Source organism: Mobula birostris, chromosome 22 (genome assembly GCF_030028105.1).
Source record: "Mobula birostris isolate sMobBir1 chromosome 22, sMobBir1.hap1, whole genome shotgun sequence".
NCBI classification, from domain to species: domain Eukaryota; kingdom Metazoa; phylum Chordata; class Chondrichthyes; order Myliobatiformes; family Myliobatidae; genus Mobula; species Mobula birostris.
This window is the reverse complement of record NC_092391.1, coordinates 17,666,336-17,686,723: the sequence shown is the minus strand read 5'-3', so window position 1 is coordinate 17,686,723 and position 20,388 is coordinate 17,666,336. Positions and strand designations below refer to the sequence as shown.

Here is a 20,388-nt window from a genome sequence, read left to right as displayed (position 1 = left end):
TCAATATCTTTTTTTTTACAAACCAATATGCTCACCACTCAAAAATTTAGAATGCAATAATTCAGGATATTTAAATTAATTGCACTTACTGACCCAAGTCGATCAGAGCAACAAAGTACAAATAAAATTTTACATGATAACATTTCTTCTTTGGGTTTTCTCTGCCTCCGATGTGCATAAGCTTGCATATAGCAATTACCTAGAACATGAAAACACAGCTCTTCTGGGTCCTGTGCCTATTAAATATATTCTATTTATGCGAGGCAATAAGAAATCACTTACAAATGTGTTATGTAGTACACCACAGCCCAACCTTCGATAGGGTATCCCTGAGTGGAAATAAAGTGATAATCAATCTGTTGAGGGAGAGAGAAAAAAATAAAATCTTTTTTTTAAGACCATAAGACACAGGAGCAGAATTACACCATTTACCTGAACATTGACATCTAAAAGAAATACTGACTGCTTTTATATACATTTTTGTGGGGGAAATTTCTGTGCAAACTCCCCAGATTCTATTGATAGTATTATTGATTCTATTGACAGATTATATTGATAGTTGAAAAAAGTAACTTTATTCAAAAGCAAGTATATTCGATGTCTCAATTAAGTTATAACTCAGTTCTGATTAAAGATCACTGTTGATTTATGCCTCCCTCTTGATGATGCCTGACCAGCATTTCCTGTTCTTATGGGTTTGGGGTACAGTCCCAGTAGAGACCACAACTAATGGAAATAAACAAATCAACAGGCTGCATCCTGTTGCTAACAAAGCAAATAACTTTTAACGGTAAAACCTTTACTTTTCCAAATCCTCAAATTTGTCTCATTAAAAGAAAGAACTTACAATAGAATACATGAAGGGAAAAGCCCAACATTACACATAAAATGATAGCTTGTTATCTACAACAAATCTGTTAAAAAGCACATGTTACACAATTCAGAAACTGATTTTATTAGGAGGGACTATAACCATCATTGTTATTTCAACAATACAAACACAGGTGACTTACTGCGTGGAAGACCAACGAAAGGGACTTTGTAAATGCCAGCGCGCCCATCAGCCAGTGGATCTTAAACACATCATTGCTAAATAAAAAGAATGTATATGGTGAATATTGATCAGAAAACGAATGTCTAGCCAACCCCAAATCATTTCACGTTCACAATGCCTGTTGATGACAAGCAGGAGCATGACGTCCAAGTTCATAGCTCCCTGAAAGTGACTACACCGGTCGCTAGGGTGACTATGAAAGCATTTGGCATGCTTGCCATTACTAGTCGAGGCACTCAGTTCAAAAGTCAGGAAGCTGTGTTGTAGTTTTATAAAACTCTATTTAGGCCACACCTGCAGTATTGCATACTGTGCTGGCCACCCCACTATAGGAAAGACGTTCAGGCTTTGGAGAGGGTGCAGAAGTGATTTACCAGGATGCAACTTGGATTAGAGGGCATGTACTTTTAACGAGAGATTGGACGAACTTGAGCTGTTTTCTCCGGAGCAGTGGAGGCTGAGGGCAGATCCGATAGAGGTTTACAGGATTAAGAGAGGCATAGATGGACCAGAGGGCAAGCATTTAAGGTGGGCGGGGGGGGGTAAGTCCAAAGGAGATGTGAGGAGCAAGTTTCTTTTAAAAAACAGTGTGGTTGGTGCCTGGAATGCACTGCCGTGGGAGGCGGATACATTCGAGATTTTTCAGAGACATTTAGATAAGCACATGAATGTGAGGGAAATGGAAGGATATGAGCATTGTCTTCACAGAAAGGATTTGTTTAGTTGGTCATTTGATTGCTGATTTAATACTGTCCTTGATTCTATATATAGTGATATAAATATTTGATTCTACATACAGATTCCCACATACGCAAGCTATGCAACTACTGTACATGTATGAAATACCATTAAGTACCGGGGACAAAAAGTCCTAACATTCAAATTTGGATTTATGTATATTTTAATATTAAATTCCCTTCCAAATTCACTTCATATGTTTATGACACTTACCAAGGTACAATTTTGCAAACTTACCTCTAATAACTCTATCACTTACTGTGTTCATATACTCTTTAAATCAGGGGTCCCCAACCTTTTTTGCACCGAGGGCCGGTTTAATATTGACAATATTCTTGCGGACCAGCCAACCCCGGGGGGGTGTGGGGGGGGGGGTTGTTAATCACAACCGGAATATAGGTAGTAAGTCAACTATAAGTGGCTAATACACTCAATTTCGTTTCTAAAAGGGTTTATCTAACAAATTTAATATTAAACAGAGCCCATATTTTCCTCGCATCAATATAGTGATAAGTCAATTATAAGTCATAAGGGGGTTCCTTATGTCCAGTCTATTGCGCAATTTAGTTTTCGTTGCATTCATTGCGGAAAACTCCGCTTCGCAGAGATATGATGTTGAAAATGGAAGCAAGGTTTTCAGTGCTTTTGTGGCTATCTCAGGATATTCAGCCTTGACTTTGATCCAGAATGCCAGCAGAGATGTTATGTCAAACATACTTTTCAGTCGACAGCGAAAATAGGTGTTCGCGCACCAGCTGTGAGCCTCAGTCTCTCCCAAAGTCCCAGCTAATGTTGGGAACATATCAAATATGCCCCCGTCCACTCGCCGTCCCCACAGTTCCAGTTTGGCTGTGAAAGCAGACACTTTATCTGCCAACTTGAAGACAGTTGTCATTCTCCCCTGAAGTGACAAATTGCGTTAATTGAGCAGGTTGAAGATGTCACACAGATAAGCGAGTTTTGCTATCCATGGATGGCATGAACATTGACTTCTCTAACTTCCGCTAATGCCTCACCTCCCCCTCGTACCCCATCCGTTATTTATTTATATACAAACATTCTTTTTCTCACTCTCCTTTTTCTCCCTCTCTCCCTCTGACTACCCCTTGCCCATCCTCTGGGTTCCCCCCCCCTTGTCTTTCTCCCCGGGCCCCCTGTCCCATGATCCTCTCATATCCTCTTTGCCAATCACCTGTCCAGCTCTTGGCTCCATCCCTCCCCCTCCTGTCTTCTCCTATCATTTTGGATCTCCCCTCCCCCTCCCACTTTCAAATCTCTTAATAACTCTTCCTTCAGTTAGTCCTGACGAAGGGTCTTGGCCTGAAGCGTCGACTGTACCTCTTCCTAGAGATGCTGCCTGGCCTGCTGCGTTCACCAGCAACTTTGATGTGGTGTTGCCATCTTGTTAGCTGCAGCTTCTCCCAACAGTTCACAGCACATGTCTTTGACAGCAGGCAGAATCAATTCTTCACCAACAGTGAAAGGCTTCTTAACCTTAGCAATACAGCTAGCCACTAAGTACGACGCCCTCAGAGCAGCAGCATTTGTGGAGGTGGTGGTTCCCAGCGCTTGCTTCTGTCTTGCTTGCTCACGTTTTTTCCGCTCAAGAAATTCAACGGGGTTGTCTTTAGTGCGGGGTGCTTGGAATCAAGGTGCCGAAGCAAATTTGAGGGCTTCATTGCCTCATTAGACAGCTTGTCTCCACATATCACACACAGGGGGCTTGGAGCATGCGAGTCACCAGTCACAATAAAGCCATATATTATGTCCGACCCGTCGTATTTTCTGTTCAAGGAAGCTTTCTTTTTTTTTTTGCAGTCTTGGCCTCAGCTGTCTCTGCGTTATCATCGTTAGGCCTTTTATGTCCCCTACCATCTCTTCCAAAGAAACTCTCAGGTGACGTTTGTTTTTTACTCATTGAGTAGTTGTAGGTTAATGACCGACTGATGTCCTCGCGTGGGTAATGACCTCGCGTGCGATCAAGTTCAACAGTGCGTGACAGGAATGAGGAAAGGTGCAGTTGACTCCTATCAGTTCCTCCCGGCCCGCTGCACATGCTTTGCGACCCGGTGGTTGGGGACCACTGCTTTAAACAACAGAGCAGAATGAAGTTTTACCATGGGAGTAAATCAATGAAAATATGTAGTGAAATGATTTCAACATTAAAGTGAAGTTTGGACAGGTACATGGATAGTAGGGGTGTGGAGGGCTATGATTCCAGTGCAGGTCAATGGGAGTAGACAGATTAAATGGTTTCAGCATGAGCCAAAGGACCTGTTTCTGTGCCGTACTTTTCTACGACTCTACAACTGATCACATACTGCTATCAACAAATTGATGGCATATATAGCAAAATCATTTCATCCAGAGCAGATCAGACCCAGTTTGTAAAACTCTTAATCTGCATAGTTCAACAAACATGATCTGTTGTCCAAAATGTAATTAGGCAAGTCTATGAAACTGAAAAATTGTTATGATATTGCATTTACTGTTCTAACCCAAATTCACCCTTGCCTATACATGTTCTTTAACATTAAAATACTGTTAAACAGTTGAGAGAATGAGGCACATTGCCAGGAATATGCAAAATTAAAAGTAAACAATACCGTAGGTTATTTTCCAGGGGAAATTTTTTTTTATGGAAATGACAAATAATTTAGGAAAAAAAATCCTAAAACCCATGGAGGCAACTACACTTCAGTAGCCTATTAACAAAGACCTGATATTGCGAATTGCTAAAAGCAACTATACCTCAAAAAGCCTTGCAGATAGGCCCAGCAATGGCAACAGATATTGCAGTCCCAGGGGTCACTCCCTGCCTTACAGTCACTTAGTAAATTAATTTAATAATTTACTAGGCAGCACTTTAAGATCATACCCCATACCTCATAATTCTAGCAAACAGCAAAACACCCTCCTCCTCTCCACCTCATTAATACAGTTAGCTGCAGCTCACTGCAAACTTGATAGAAATATCAAGGTACCAAGGCCAAATTCAAAACAGAATGATCTAATCAAACATTTACAAAACCTAATTATAAAATTGGGTCCTGAATATTTTATTTGGCCAACTCCAATAAATTTGACTGTAGTAGTATTTCCCTGATTGTTCTCCTGAATAATCCACGATTAGTTACACATTGCAAACCCTACTGTCCAATAATGCAAGTAGTTGTATGGTACCTGCGTTTTCGGAGAATATAAACCCAGATAACTCCGGCCAAGAAGAAGAAGAAAGCCATAGAGATGTAGAGCTTGGGGAGTGGGATCTCCCCTGCAGACAAGTAGCTGCCAGGGTTGTATTCCACTATTGTAATCTGTAAGAAAAATCATATAGGTTATTGCTGAAGCAACAGATCTATGATTCTGAGCAGAGATTGGCTATTCTGCACTTCTTTTCTTTGGAAGAACATACAATGAGGGGATATTCAGTTAGAATGTATAAGTAATAAAGATCAAGACAGAACAGACATTTCCCTTAGTGGAGAAATCATTTTTTAGGGAATACAAATTTAGTGTAATTAGTAGATTAACTTATTCATTATTGAAGAGAATGGTTAGAGTATGGTAACAATATCTGAAGGGGTGACAGAGATAAGTAGTTGTACCACTTCTAATACTTATCAGGATTAAGATCTGATGTAGTATAACATACCATCAGAAGGAAAATGGGATTAGTCAGCCAAACCTTTTTTTTGCATTCATATTCATATTATAGATCCCAGGACACAGGAGCAGAACTAGGCTATTTGGCCATCGAGTTTGTTCTGCCTTTCCATCATGGCTAATTTATTCTCCCCCTCAACCCTATTCTCCTGCTTTCTCCCCGCAATCTTTGATGCTGTTATTAATCAAGAACCTATCAAATTCAGCTTTAAAAATACCCAATAACTTGGCCTCCACAGCCACCTGCAGCAATGTATTCCATATTCACCACCCTCTGGCTAAAGAAATTCCTTCTCAGCTCTGTTCTCAAGGGATGCCCTTCGATTCTGAGGCTATGTTATCTGGTCTGAGATTCTCCCATTAATGGAAAAATCCCCTCAACGTCCACTCTATCCAGGCCCTTCAATATTTGGTAGGTTTCAATGAGATTCCACCCCCATCCCCACCACCACCTTCATTCTTCTGTGTTCTAAATGTCTAATTTTTCAACCTTAGTTCTGAAGTAAAGACAACAGCTTCATTTAGAACAGGGGTCCCCAACCTTTTTTGCATTGCGGACCGGTTTAATATTGACAATATTCTTGCGGACCAGCCGACCGGGGGGGCTAGGGCTAGGGTTGCCAACGGACAAGAGTAGCAGTCAAATGCGTTGTTTACCCAGAAAGACTACAATGGCCATGAAGCCTTGCGCGGGCACCAGTGTGCATGCACGTCATGACCTACCAGTTCCCCCCCCCCCCACCCACCCACCCCAAGCAAATCCTTTTTGGTGATTCTGTTCGCGGGGGTGGGTGTTAATCACTACTAAAATATAGGCGATAAGTGGGTAATACACTCAATTTTGTTTCTAAAAGGGTTTATCTAACGAATTTAATATTAAACACACAGCGCATATTTTCCTCGCATGAATACAGTGATAAGTCAATTATCAGGGGAGGACAGGGGAGCTTGAAGTGTTGAACAAACTTCCAGTAGAAGTGGCAGAGGCAGGTTCGATATATTATCATTTAAAGAAAAATTGGATAGGTATATGGACAGGAAAGGAAAGGAGGGTTATGGGCTGTGTGCAGGTCAGCGGGACTAGGTGAGAGTAGCGTTCGGCACGGACTAGAAGGGCCGAGATAGCCTGTTTCCGTGCTGTAATTGTTATAGGGTCACTTATAAGTCAATAGCATCATAACATTTTAAGTAACATTTAGATATTAAAAACACAGCACATATTTTCCCCGTATAAATATATAAAATCATTGCAACACACCAATATCGCTGAATCAGTGGGAGCCCTGGGCTTGTTTCCCTGCAACAACACGGTCCTATTGAGGGGTGATGGGAGACAGCGATACTCGGAGGGCGTTCCCTATGTCCAGTCTATTCCGCAATTTAGTTTTTGTTGCATTCATTGCAGAAAACTCCGCTTCGCAGAAAAATGTTGAAAATGAAAGCAACGTTTTCAGTGCTTTCGTAGCTATCTCAGGATATTCAGCCTTGACTTTGATCCAAAATGCCGACAGAGATATTATGTCAAACATACTTTTCAGCCCGTCGTAATTTACAAGCTCGAGAAGTTGATCTCCTTCCCACCCTGACACAGATGACGCGCGGGTCACGACCTCGCATGTGTAATGGCTGATCAGTGGCCGTGACAGGGAATGTCGAAAGGTGCAGCTGACTCATATTGCCAAATCATATCACTTCCTCGCGGCCCGGTAGCGCATGCTCTGTGGCCCGGTGGTTGGGGACCACTGATTTAGAAAGTGTGAGCTGTTGCATTACTGCAAAAGAAGCATTTCCTTTACTCCTGCAAAAGTGCTATCTAGCAACGTTATTACAAGCAAGAATAGCTGAACAGGGCAAGATACCAGAATGTAGGCAGTGTTTCAATATGGAAGAAATTGAAACAAGATCCTGGAATCCGGAGTGAAAAAAAAACTGCTAGAGGAACTAAGGGGGTCAGGCAGTATCTGTAGTGGGAAAATGGACAGTCTTTGTTTCAGGTCGAGATCCGCCATCTGGCAGTGTTTTTGTGGAATTAAAATTAAAATGTTAAATCCAAACTAAAAGATAATCAAAATGCAATGATAAGGGCAGAATAACCTTTTAAACACGATAATTAATGAAAATCCGTAACTTAAGACCTCTCAAGCTCATGAATTCAACATTCATTACCAGCATTTTCTATTTTTATATTTAATGGATGCAATTTTAAAAGTATATAGATGCCTTCACTTGATTATTAAAAGGTAGTGCTCTAACAAAATACTGATAATTTTGTTTAAGTCTCTTATAGCTTCAATGCTCCATAAAAAGTAATAAGGTCTTTGTTTTACTTACATCCATGTCAAATTTGAAAGACCGAAGAGATGCTGTTTTGTTGCTGTAGCAATTATGAAAGTAAAGACTATAAAGTCCTTGTTCTTCGTCAGTATTGATGGTAAGTGAGAACTATTTAAGAGAAAAACACACCAGGTTTAAGCAACTTGCCACTTTAAGTAACTCTATACAGATTCTGGCTTAATAAGTACCTTCAACTTACCATGAATGAATATGATGTGTTATTTTTCCGCAGTGAGATTGTTTCCCTTGCTGCCTAGAATAAAAGCAGTGGGTTATTGTTTTTCAGTGGTTTTGCATTGGAACCTCCAAATATTTAAAAGCGATAATTAATGGTAAAGTAGTTATTCTCCAGCTTCCTACTCATATTGTACCAAGCATCGATATTGACAGTACTGTGTGTCTTAGGTACATGTATATAGCTAGGATGCCGAAGGCTTTTGCACAGTACTCTGATAATTTTATGTATTGCACTGCATTGCTGCCGCAAAACAAAAAAGTAATTTCATGACATGTGAGGGATGATAAACTGGATTCTGGTAAGGGTCTCTATTGTAATCTGAGAGTGGGAAGGGGACAGGAAGAGGGGAATCATGGTAGGAAAAGAGGGAATGGAGAGGGAAGCATCAGATATTCTGTAATGATCAATAAACCAATTGTTTGGAATCAAGTAATCTAGCCAGGTGTCTCAGAGTTGGGTGAGTCTGCACCCACGCCACTCCCTCGCACCTGGCACTCCTCCTCTGCCACCTGTCCCACACGCCTCCCGCAGTGCTCCACCCTCACCATTCCCAACATCCTTTGCTCCACATTGACAAATACACACTGTGCAAAGATCTTAGGCACCTGACCTATATATGCGCCCAAGACTTTTGCACAGTACTGTACGTCTACAAAAAAAAAAGCTTTCAGACCATTAGTGTCAAAAGGATATCTGAGGAAATATCATATGCAGGTGAAGTCACCCAAGTGAGAGAAAAAAGGGGATAACTGTAGAGAGCAATTCAGGCATACTGAGAATGAGAGAAATGCATCAAGAAGAATCTGTGAAAGAAACATGGGATGAACTAGAACCCATTCCTCCAGACTCAGTTTCTGAGATAGACAACTTGTTTGTCTGCAATGTGGTATGTCGTTTTAGCTAAGAAATACACTTGTGTTTTGGAAATCTTTAATCCTTTATGTATAAGAAATACTTTATGTTTAGGAAATGCTTTGTGCTTTGGAAACTGTTTATATTTCAGAAATGGTTGGCACTTTGGAAATGTTTAAGATAGAAACCCTCTGTGAATTTTAAATGTGCCTTAGAAGTGTTGTTTGGATTAGAATGTGTATCACTGTAAATAAATTAACTGTACTTTAAATTACTTTGTTACCTGGAAGTACCTTCGGCTTGGTAGGGAGAGGGGACCCACCACTCGAATAGTGGGTATTGTCAGCTAAACTCATCGTAGAGAATAAACTGAGAAGTAAACTTGTATTTGAACATTAGGTAGTTACAGCATAATCCCCACTTAGTGAGAGAACTTGTGACTACTTAAAGGGCTTAACATCTTCCTTTGAGTTTAGAACTTTGCGGCCAGCAAACCCGACACCATCACATTCAAAATATGCACATTGTAGAATAACAGTACAATAAATTTACTAACCTTCGGTTCACCTGTATTATCCGGAGATTTTGGTTTGTCTGCAAGGAAAACAAAATGCTTCATAAGTAATATAACTTGTATTTTTAGATTCAATATCTTTTCAAACAGTAATTCAACTAGGTTTATTACCTAATTTTTCAATAAAAGAAATTGGAAAATTAACATCAAAATATCCTGGTCATATACTTAAAGCTTCAGTATCATACAAAATTAGAGCTATTTCAATCTATTACTCCAGATACTCCAGAAGAAGAACTTTGACCAGCAACCGATCCGGACCTCGTAAGCAGGGAATTTCACTCAGGTCCACAGCCCGAATATGGAAGCAGGCAGTGGGTTGCTACAGTAAGAAAGAGGTTCAACCAGTGACCAACCTGGACATTGGAAGTTTTGAGAGGAGGGGATTTCGCTCAGGTGCACTGCCCGAGTACAAAAGCCTGCAACGGATCTCTACAGAAGAAAAGAACTTTGACCAGTGACCAATCGGAATTTGGGATTGATTAGCAAGGGCAAATTAAAGGAAGGCAGGGGCAACCGCAGTGGCCATCGTCTGAGTGGACAGAATCAGAGTGGTGATCTTGGAGCTTTAGCTCTTTGAGGCTTCAGTCAGAGAAATCAAAGAAAAGAAAGGTTCTAGATTAAGTTTTTTCCCCCTCCCCCTTCTTTTATCTGTTCAGCTAAGACAATAGAAATGCCAAGCAGGATAGTTGAACATGCCCATTACGGGATGTGGGAAGGCAGGGAGACCTCCAGTGTCCCTAACAACTACAACTGTGAGAAATGCACCCGGCTGCAGCTTCTAACAATCCGTGTTAAGGAGTTGAAACTGGAACTGGATGAACGCTGGATCATTCAGGAACACTGAAGGAGTGATAGATAGGGCATATAGAGAGGTAGTTACACCAGAGGTGCAGGACACAAGAGACTGGGCAACAGCCAGGAAGGGGAAAGGGGCTAAGGAGCCAGTGCAGAGAACATCTGTGGCCATCCCACTCAACAACAGGTATATCACTTACATCACTTTGGATACTGTTGTGGGTGGGGGGTGCACAGGGAGGACAGGGAGTTTGACCAAACAAGGGAAAGTCACAGTCGTCAGGTCTCTGGCACTGAGACTAGCTCTGCAACTCAGAAGGGAAAGGGGAAGAGGCATGCTGTGGTAATAGGGGATTCATTAAGAGAACAGACAGGAGATTCTATGGGCAAGAACAAGGTTCCCAGATAGATGTTGCCTCCCAGGTGCCAGGGTCCGGGATATCTTGGATCGAATCCAAAGTATTCTAGAGTGGGAGGGTGAACAGCCAGAAGTCATGGTCAATGTAGGTACCAATGACATGGGTAGGACAAGTGATGAGGTTCTACATAGGGTGTTCAGGGAGTTAGGTGCTAAATTAAAGGGCAGGACCTCCAGGGTTGTGATCTCTGGATTGCTACCCATGCCACATGTTAGTGAGGCCAGAACGGGGAAGATTTACAGTTTAATACGTTGTTAAGGAGTTGGTGTAGGAGGGAGGACATAAGATTTTTGGATTATCGGGCTCCCTTCCAGGTACAGATGGATGGTTTTCACTTGAAGAGGAGGACGACTAATATACTAGTGGGAAAGTATGTTAATGCTGCACGGTGGGGTTTAAACTAGAGTTGCAGGGGGATGGGAACCAGAGTGCCAGAACATTTAGTGGAGAAGTTACGGAGGCAGATGTTGGCAAGATCTCAGACAAAGTTAGGAATCAAAAGATTGAGCATGGTGCGACTAATATCCTGAACTGCTTATATTTCAATGCAAGAAGTATTATAGGAAGGCAGACATTAGTGCTGAAGATGAGGTAGCTGGTTTACAAACACAGGCAATGTGTAGTGAGGAGAGACTATTGATAGAGAAAAAATGCAGTCAATAGGATGAGTTGCAACTTAAAAGACCAACAAAATTGAAAAGGGTGAATACAGGACTGAAGGTGTTATATTTGAAATGCACAGTGTACAGAATAAGGTAGATAAACTTGCAGCATGGTCGCAGATTGGCATGTATGATGTTGTAGGCATCACTGAATCATGGCTGAAAGATTATCCCTGGGAGCTTAATGTCCAAGGATACACATTGTATTGAAAGGACAGGCAGAGGGGGTAGTGTTGCTCTGTTGGCAAAAAATGAAATCAAATCATTAGAAAGAGGTGACATAGGGTTGGAAGGTGTTGAATCACTGTGGATTGACCCAACGAACTGCAAGGGTAAAAAGACCCTGGTGAAAGTTGTACACAGACCCCTGAACAGTAGTAAGAATGTGGCCTACAAATTACAATGGGAGATAGAAAATGCATGCCAAAAGGGCAATGTTACAATGACCATGGGGGATTTCAATAAGCAGGTAGATTGGGAAAATCGGGTTGGTGCTGGATTCCAGGAGGGGGAATTTCTAGAGTGCCTACGAGATGGCTTTTTAGAGCAGCTCGTGGTTGAGCCCACTAGAGGATCAGCTATTCTGGACTGGGTGTTGCGTCATGAACCTGAAATGATTAGAGCGCTTAAGGTAAAAGAACCCTTAGGGGAAAGTGATCATATGATCAAATTCACCCTGAAGTTTGAGAAGGAGAAGCTAAAGTCAGATATATCAGTTTTACAGTGGAGTAAAGGAAATTACAGAGGCACAAGAGAGGAGTTGGCCAGCGTTGACTGGAAAAGAACACTGGCAGGGATGACAGCAGAATAGCAAAGGCTGGAATTTCTGGAAGCAATTCAGAAGGCACGGGATATATACATCCAAACAAGGAAGAAGTATTCCAAAGGAAAGATGATACAACCGTGGCTAACAAGAGAAGTCAAAAGCCAACATAAAACCCAAAGAGAAGGCATATAATAGTGCAAAAATAAGTGGGAAGTTAGAGGATTGGGAAGCTTTAAAAAAAAACAACAGAAGGCAACTAAAATGTCATTAAGACTGTAAGGATGGAAGTAAGCTAGCCAGTAATATTAAAAGGGATATCAAAAGTTTCTTCAGATACATAAAGTGTAAAAGAGAGGCAACAGTAGATATCGGAATACTGGAAAATGATCCTGGAGAGGTAGTAAGAGGGGACAAGAAAATGGCAGAAGAACTGAATAAGTATTTCGCAAACACGAGGAAATCTGCAGATGCTGGAAGGAAATCTGCAGATGCTGGATTTCAAGCAGTATTTTGCATCAGTCTTCACTGTGGAAGACACTAGCAGTATGGTGAAAGTTCCAGGTGTCAGGGGTCATAAGTGTGTGAAATTACCATAACTAGATAAGAAGATTCTTGGGAATCTGAAAAGTCTAAAGGAAGGTTAAGTCACCCTGACCAGATGGTGTACACCCCAGGGTTCTGAAAGGAGTGGCTGAAGAGATTGTGGAGGAAGTAATGATCTTATATATTCTGGAATGGTTCTGGAAGATGGAAAAATTGCAAATGTCACTCCACTCTTCAAGAAAGGAGGGAGGCAGAAGAAAGGAAACTATAGGCCAGTTAGTCTGACCTCAGTGGTTGGGAAGATGTTGGAGTTGATTATTAACAATGAGGTCTCAGGGTTCTTGGGGACACATGGTAAAATAGGCTGTAGTCAGTATGGTCTCCTCAAGGGAAAATCTTGCCTGACAATACCGTTGGAATTCTTTGAAGAAATAACAAGCAGGATAGACAAAGCATTATCTGTTAACATTGTGTACTTGGATTTTCAGAATGCCTTTGTAAAGGTGCCACACGAGGCTGCTTAATAAGCAATGATCCTAATGTATCACAGGGAAGATTCTAGCATGGATAAAGCAGCGGCTGATTGGCAGGAGACAAAGAGTGGGAATAAAGGGAGCCTTTTCTGGTTGGCTGCCAGTGACTACTGGTGTTCCACAGGGGTCTGTGTTGGGACTGATTCTTTTTACATTATATGTCAATGATTGGATGATAGAATTGATGGCTTGGTTGCAAAGTTTGCTGACGATATGAAGATAGGTGGAAGGGCAGGTAGTTTTAAGGAAGTAGAGAGGCTACAGAAGGACTTAGACGGATTAGGAGAATGGGCAAAGAAATGGCAGATGGAATACAGTGTCGGAAAGTGTATGGTCATGCACCTTAGTAGAAGAAATGAAAGAGTTGACTGTTTTCTAGAGAGTTTGAGTCTGTGGTGAAGGCGGCAAATGTGATGCTAGCATTCATTTCAAGACTAGAATATATAAGCAAGTATATAATAGCGAGATTTCATAAAGGACTGGTGAGGCCTCACTTGGAGTACTGCGAGCAGTTTTAGTCCCCTTACCTTAGAAAGGATGTGTGCTGAAACTGGGGCGGGTTCAAAGGAGGTTTACAAAAATAATTCTAAGATTGAACGGCTTGTCATATGAAGAGCGTCTGATGGCTCTGGGACTGTATTCACTAAAATTCATAACAATGAGCAGTGACCTCATTGAAACGTATAAAATGCTGAAAGGTCTTGATAGAGTGGAGAGAGAATGTTTCTTATGGTGGGAGAGTCTAAGAACAGAGGACACAGCCTCAGAATAGAGGGGCATCCTTTCAGAACAGAAATGAGGAGGAATTTCTTTAGCCAGAGAGTGGTGAATCTATGGAATTCTTAGCTATAGACAGCTGTGGAGGCCGTCTTTATGTATATTTAAGGCAGAGGTTGATAGATTCTTGATTGGTTAGGGCATGAAGGGATACGGGGAGAAGGCAGGAGATTGGGGTTGAGAGGAAAATTGGATCAACCATCTTGAAATGGTGGAGCAGACTCGATGAGCCAAATGGCCTAATTCTGCTCCTATTATGTCAAATATTTCTATTCGTTATTCATAGTTAATACAATAATCAGCTGAAATTTGACTTTCACTTTCATCCTTTATATGTACTGGCAACATGCAGAATTTCAAAAAAAACTGACTGGAAAATTTGGTGTAATTTCCCCACCTGCATTCTCATTTTCCAATCTCAGTATAGAATCAGAATTATCATCACTGATGTTTGACATGATATTTGGTGTTTTGTGGCAGTAGTTCAGAGCAGATGTAAAAAAAAATTAAAAATAAATAAAATGTTAAACATAAGGAACAAAGTAGTGTCATGGACTATTCAGACATCTAATGGTAAAGAGGAAGAAGCTGTTTTTAAATTATTGAGTGTGGGTCTTCATGCTCCTGTATCTCCTGTCCTGATGGTATTAACTTGAAAAGGGCATATCCCGGATGGTGAGGGTTCTTAATGAATGATAGCAACTTCTTGAAACAGGGCCTCTTGAAGATGCAAGGAGGGCTGTGTCCATGATTGTGCTGGTTAAGTCATCAACCTTCTGCAGCCATTTGAACATTGGAGTTTCCATATCAGGCAGTGATGCAACCAGTTAGAGCACTCTCTACCGTACAATTACAAAAATTTCCAAAAGTCTTTGGTGACATACCATGCATCCTCACATTCAATGAAGTAGAGCCACTAGCATGCCTTCTTTGAGATTTCATCGATGTGTTGGGCCAAGAATACATTCTCTGAGATGATAATGCCAGGAATTTGAAGCTGCTCACACTTTCCAAAACTGACCCTTCAAATGAGGACTCGTATGTCTTGCTAACACTGAATGCAAGGTTGTTGTTGCTACACTACTCAACAGGCAAATCTCACTCCTGCAAGCCACTTCATTGATAACTGAGATTCTACCAACAACAGTCGCATAATCAGTGCATTTGCATTCAACATAGGATTACATCATAGCCAAGAAATATCATGAATTGATAAGCTAATGGCACAAACATCTGTTAGTTTTCATCTTTCCATCCCAAGAGCTGAAAGTTGATGGCATTGTGGTATAGTTAATTTCTCAACTGTGATGTTTTAAAACTTTCTCTAATGGATATAAAACTTTGATTTCAGTTTTCAAAACAAAATACATGAGCAAATTAAGGGCTATCTGGTGGGATCCATACTAGAAAATTGTTTTTTGTTGACGCAATTAAACTTAATAAAACAAATGAACTATATCCCTTGAGGCAAGAGATGTACTAAATCGTAACAACTGATCAAGTTATTCTCATCTCAAACACCTGCCCATTATAATTAACTGCTTCCTCCATAATCTGCACCACTGGATACTTAGAAAAAACACCTGCTCTTTCCACATTTGAAAATTCATTTCTTTACCATTCAGCCACTTTCATGAAAATAAGCAGAACCTTTCTCGAGATCCTCTTGTAAACAATTACCAGAATACACGAATCTTCGGGTTAAGTGATCAATAACCTCTCATCTTGTTAACATTCCCAACAATCAAAAAGGGCCAAAATGAGAACATGTTTTCATTTCTTACCTTTTTGACCTTCGTCAGGGTGATCTGCTGTTTCATTCATCTTAACCTTTCCCTGGGTATTTGCATTCGTTTTACTGACTTTGACCTTTGTGGGCAGACTTCCTGTGGTCCCAGCATCACTGACTGATGGCTGATTGCTGCCTGATGTCATAACTGTAATACTAGGAACCAATAAGAAATGTAAACATAACACCAGGAAGCAATTAATCTGTTGTCTTCGAAGATTCTAAAGCCAAGATTTTTGTGGGTTTTTTTTGTCATGTACTCACCGTTGTGTTTTAAAGTCAAAAAGGAAAAGTGTGACAGGTGTATCAGCTGATGGCTTTTTCTTCAAAAAGCAGAAATCAATTTCATCTTCCTATGAAAAAACAGAAATCACAAAATTCAAAATGGCTTTTACCTACATTAGTGGCCACATTAAAAAAAAACACAAAACCAGGAAATGGTCACATACATTCAGTGACCACTTTACTTGGTACCTTTTGTGCTTAATAAAGTGGCCACCAAGTATTTGTGGTCTTCTGCTGCTGTAGCCCATTCATCTCAAGGTTAAGTGTGTTGTGCATTCAGAGATGTTCTTCTGCACACCACTGTGTGCTTATTTAAATCACTGACACTTTCCTGTCAGCTTGAATCAGTCAGGCCATTCTCCTCTGACCCCTCTCATTAACAAGGTGTTTTCACCCACAGAACTGCTGCTCACCGGACGCTTTTTTTTGTTTTTCACACCATTCTCTGTAAACTCTAGCTTCAGGACATCAGCAGTTTCTGAGATACTCAAACAATCCCATTTGGCACGTTAAAAGTCACTTAGTTCACATTTCTTCTCCATTCTGATGTTTGGTCTGAACTCTGAACAACAACTGAACCTTTTCTTCTTCTTCTATTTCTGGCAGTTTAGACGCATTTAGGCGTATCACTGCCCTCCGCAGGATGTATAATTAATTATAGAATTTCAAGGAACTCAAATTCTCAAATATAACCTAGTCTTACATATAAACTGTCACGTGGTTTCCAAATAATTGCATTGCCTCAAATCACATTAAAACTAAAAGCTTCTTGTTTGAGAATATTCATTATCGCATGCATAACATTTAAAATTGCTGTTTTCCAAGTCTATCTGCTATTTCCAAGTTTTCCTTTTCTTGAATCAAAGCCTGTAGTTGTTTATTGAGATTTTGAAGTTCTTCCTCAGTTGTTTCCATGTTTCCATTTTATAATCCGAATGTAGATAATTCACTTTGCAACAAATTCCTTTTTCCTTTTGTAACGTTGGAATAAGTTCCTCCATTTTTAATCTGTTTTCCATGTCACTGAATTTTTGACAATAAGCATCTTTTTCAGAAACCATCTCCTTTAAATGCAGTACCATTTTGTCCAAACTCTTTCCAACTCACAGTTGTTCTTATTACTTCTATTGTTGATGGAGTTCTACACATTTACCCTGGGTTTCAACCATGATTCTTGTAAACATTAAATAGAAATTAAGGTTTTTTCCTTAAATTCTGATACATACTTCATAAACTTTTGATCATTTGCGATAAGACTCCTTGCATTCCTTTGTGATATACATACATATTATATATATATATATATATATATATATATATAATATATACACACACACACAGCCATTAATTTCCCGCCTCTCCTGCCTGTGAACTGTTTGATCCTCCATTCAGCGTATCTTTGACTGCTTCCCACCTAAGCCCTGTAATACCAAGATATTTTTCTGCAGACTTGATTATAATTTTAATTTTTTCGGTTCTTTTGTCTGTTTGCGCTGAACAGTTAATTGCATCTACCATAAACAGTACAAAATCCTTCTTACTCATAATTAGTGTCTCCTTATTTATCATATTACAGCCCTCACAGTTCACCGGTTTATTATTCCCTGTATTTGTTTGCTTGATAGTCTTCTCTTTTCAGCAAATGCTTTCACTGCCTTTACGTAACTGATCCCTTGAGTTACTTTTATATATTATATCTCAGCTTCTTTCTTGCTAATAACGCACCCTTGATAAGCTGCACTGTGTTCCTCGCCACAATTGCAGCATTTCAGCCTTGCTCCCGCCTCACATTTCCCGTATTCATGTTCTCCAGCACATCTTCCACATCTTTGTTTCCCTCTGCAGACCGCCGCAATATGCCCGAATATCTGACATTTAAAGCATCTTAAAGGCGGTGGTATATATATTCTGACCTCATAACACATATACCCTAAATAAACTTTAGTCGGCAATCTCTCTTCATCAAAGTTAACCATAACGATAAACTATCACACTTTTTCCCGTTTCTTGTAGCTTTCAAATGTTTGGCCTCAATAATTTTTGCTCCTTTTATGTTCTGTTTAATCTCATCCATAGTAACTTTTGTTGGTATCCCCGAAATAACTCCTCTAGTCCATTTTCTATTGTTGGGTATTGAGCATTGTACTTCTTTGCCATCTATCTTACTTAATCTTATCACTTTGCCTTGCTGAGCACTAATCCGACAAATCACTAATAGTGATCCATTTCGTAAAATCTTTGCTCTTTTGACTCCACCCATAAGTTTGTTGATTATCTTCGTCAAACGAATCAGGTTCCATTCACCAAAAGACGCTCCGTCTTTGGTCAGTGTTATACTTGCTTTAATCTCATCTTCTTTCCGTTGTTTTGCTATCCTATTTTGTTTGTCCCCTGACTCCTCAGAGTTTGACATCTCATACCTCTGTTTTCTTTTCTTACTCTTTCCACTCCACTCCGCTTTCTCGCCAACGTCCATCTCTAACTCACTTCCACTATCTGTCAACCAGCAGTTCATCCTGCGGGATATTCTCTTCATCAACTCAGCAGTTGTGGCCTCCCTACTTGTCTCCTCTTCAGCAGTTCCGCCCATGATCGACACTCCGGTCTGGCTTAAATCGTTGATGAGAACAAGCGACATTGTCGCCCTCCGTTCCTCGCTGCCCGCAAAGTGCAGGCACGATAACTGAACCTCTTGACTATGTCTGCATGCTTTTATACATTGAGTTGCTGCCACACGATTGGATGATTAGATATTTGCATTAACAAGCAGGTACCTAATAAAGTGGCCACTTAGTGTTGATATCACAGTTAATCGTGCCTTTACTCTATCTTCCCAGACTTTCCTCCTATGCCTCAATTTCATAAACATCAAAAATTCTATCACTCTCAGCCTCAAACATCAAACATACCAGCATCCTATGAATAAAGAAACTTATACTCACATCGCACCTCAATTGCAGAAACCTATTTTGAAACTATACTTCTATGTTATAACTCTTCAACCAAAGTATTTTCCGAGCATTTATCCTGTCAACTCACTAAGAATTTTATTATTTTTCACTATGATCGGCCATCATTCTTCTTCAGCCTCCCAGATAGGTGGGCCAAAACTCTGTGTTGTGTTCCAGCTGTGCTCTCACCAGTCCTCGAAATACAATCTATGTGTGCAAAAGTCTCCTAGGTTTTTTATATAAATTTTATCTCAGATGTTTATTTTTTTGTCTTCTGCATTAGTGTGTCAGTAGAAAAGAACAAATTTTAAATTTGCAAATACTCATTTTTCAAAAATTTAAATGTTACAGATAAATGTGTGTATTTCTTCAAAGAAAGTAACATCTTAACTAATCGAACACTTTCCAAATAAAAACTTGACTGCCTTGCAGGTATATAGCCCAGTCAAACAAAGATAACAAACAGATGTGAATGATCAATGACATAGTGAGTTGAATGAACTAAGCTGATTAACTGAAAGAAGGAATCAAACTGGGCGAAAGACAACCAAACAGTTTAATGTTCGCACCATCAATTCTTACACCATAGCAAGAGTAGGTATAGCAACAAGGCACAAGGTGGTCATCCTGCATCAGCTGGGTCTGTCCCAAGCAGAAATTTTGCGGCAGACAGAAATTTCGAGATGTGCTTTTCAAGCTCTTCTGAAGAAGCACAAAGAAGCAGGCAAGGTTGAGGACCAGAAATGCACCGCTCAGCCACAGAAACTGAGTATAGCAGACAAGGGATTCATCAAACTGATGTCCCTTCTAAATTGGAAGTTGCCCAGCACTGCTGTCAGCTCTGAAATCACAGAAATGACTGAAACCCAAGTATACCCCTCTACAGTCTGGAGAAGTCTGGTCAGAAATGGTCTTCATGGAATAGTTGCCACCAAAAACCTATTCCTCTGAAGTGGAAACAATGTCAAGAGACTCACCTGCACACAAACACAAGGACTGGGGTGCTGAACAATGGCACCAAGTGATCCGGACTGATGAGTCAAAATTTGAAAATTTTGGCTCAAACCGGAGGCAGTTTATCCATCGAAGAGCTGGACAGCGCTACGTGGAGGAGTGTCTCCAACCAACAGTGAAGCACGCGCAGGTTCCCTGCAGATTTGGGGCTGCATTATTACAAATAGAGTTGGTGATCTGGTCAGAATTAATGGAATCCTCAATGCTGAGAAGTACAAGCAGATTCTCATCCGTCATGCAACACCATCAGGGAGGCATCTGATTTGTCCCAACTTCATTCTGCAGTAGGACAATGACCCCAACCACATGGCCATGGTCATAAAGAACTGTCTTCAGCAAAGATAACAAGGAGCTCTGCAACAGATGGTATGGCCTCCACAGAGCCCTGATCTTAA

General features: G+C 40.5%; 1 protein-coding gene across 2 annotated transcripts in view; it reads right to left on the bottom strand.

Annotated features, from left to right (window-relative positions):
• The window catches only part of gpr107 (G protein-coupled receptor 107), a 109,379-nt gene that overhangs the window by 73,919 nt on the left and 15,072 nt on the right, over positions 1–20,388 (bottom strand). The window contains exons 4-11 of one of the 2 annotated variants that reach the window (XM_072240176.1): positions 16,008–16,096; positions 15,739–15,899; positions 9,439–9,476; positions 7,992–8,045; positions 7,790–7,900; positions 4,976–5,109; positions 1,014–1,089; positions 283–356 (exon numbers count right to left, since the gene is read on the bottom strand). In XM_072240176.1, the coding sequence (XP_072096277.1) occupies positions 283–356; positions 1,014–1,089; positions 4,976–5,109; positions 7,790–7,900; positions 7,992–8,045; positions 9,439–9,476; positions 15,739–15,899; positions 16,008–16,096 (737 nt within the window). The remainder of the gene's footprint in view (positions 1–282; positions 357–1,013; positions 1,090–4,975; positions 5,110–7,789; positions 7,901–7,991; positions 8,046–9,438; positions 9,477–15,738; positions 15,900–16,007; positions 16,097–20,388) is intronic. The other variant, XM_072240177.1, reaches the window with a different exon arrangement.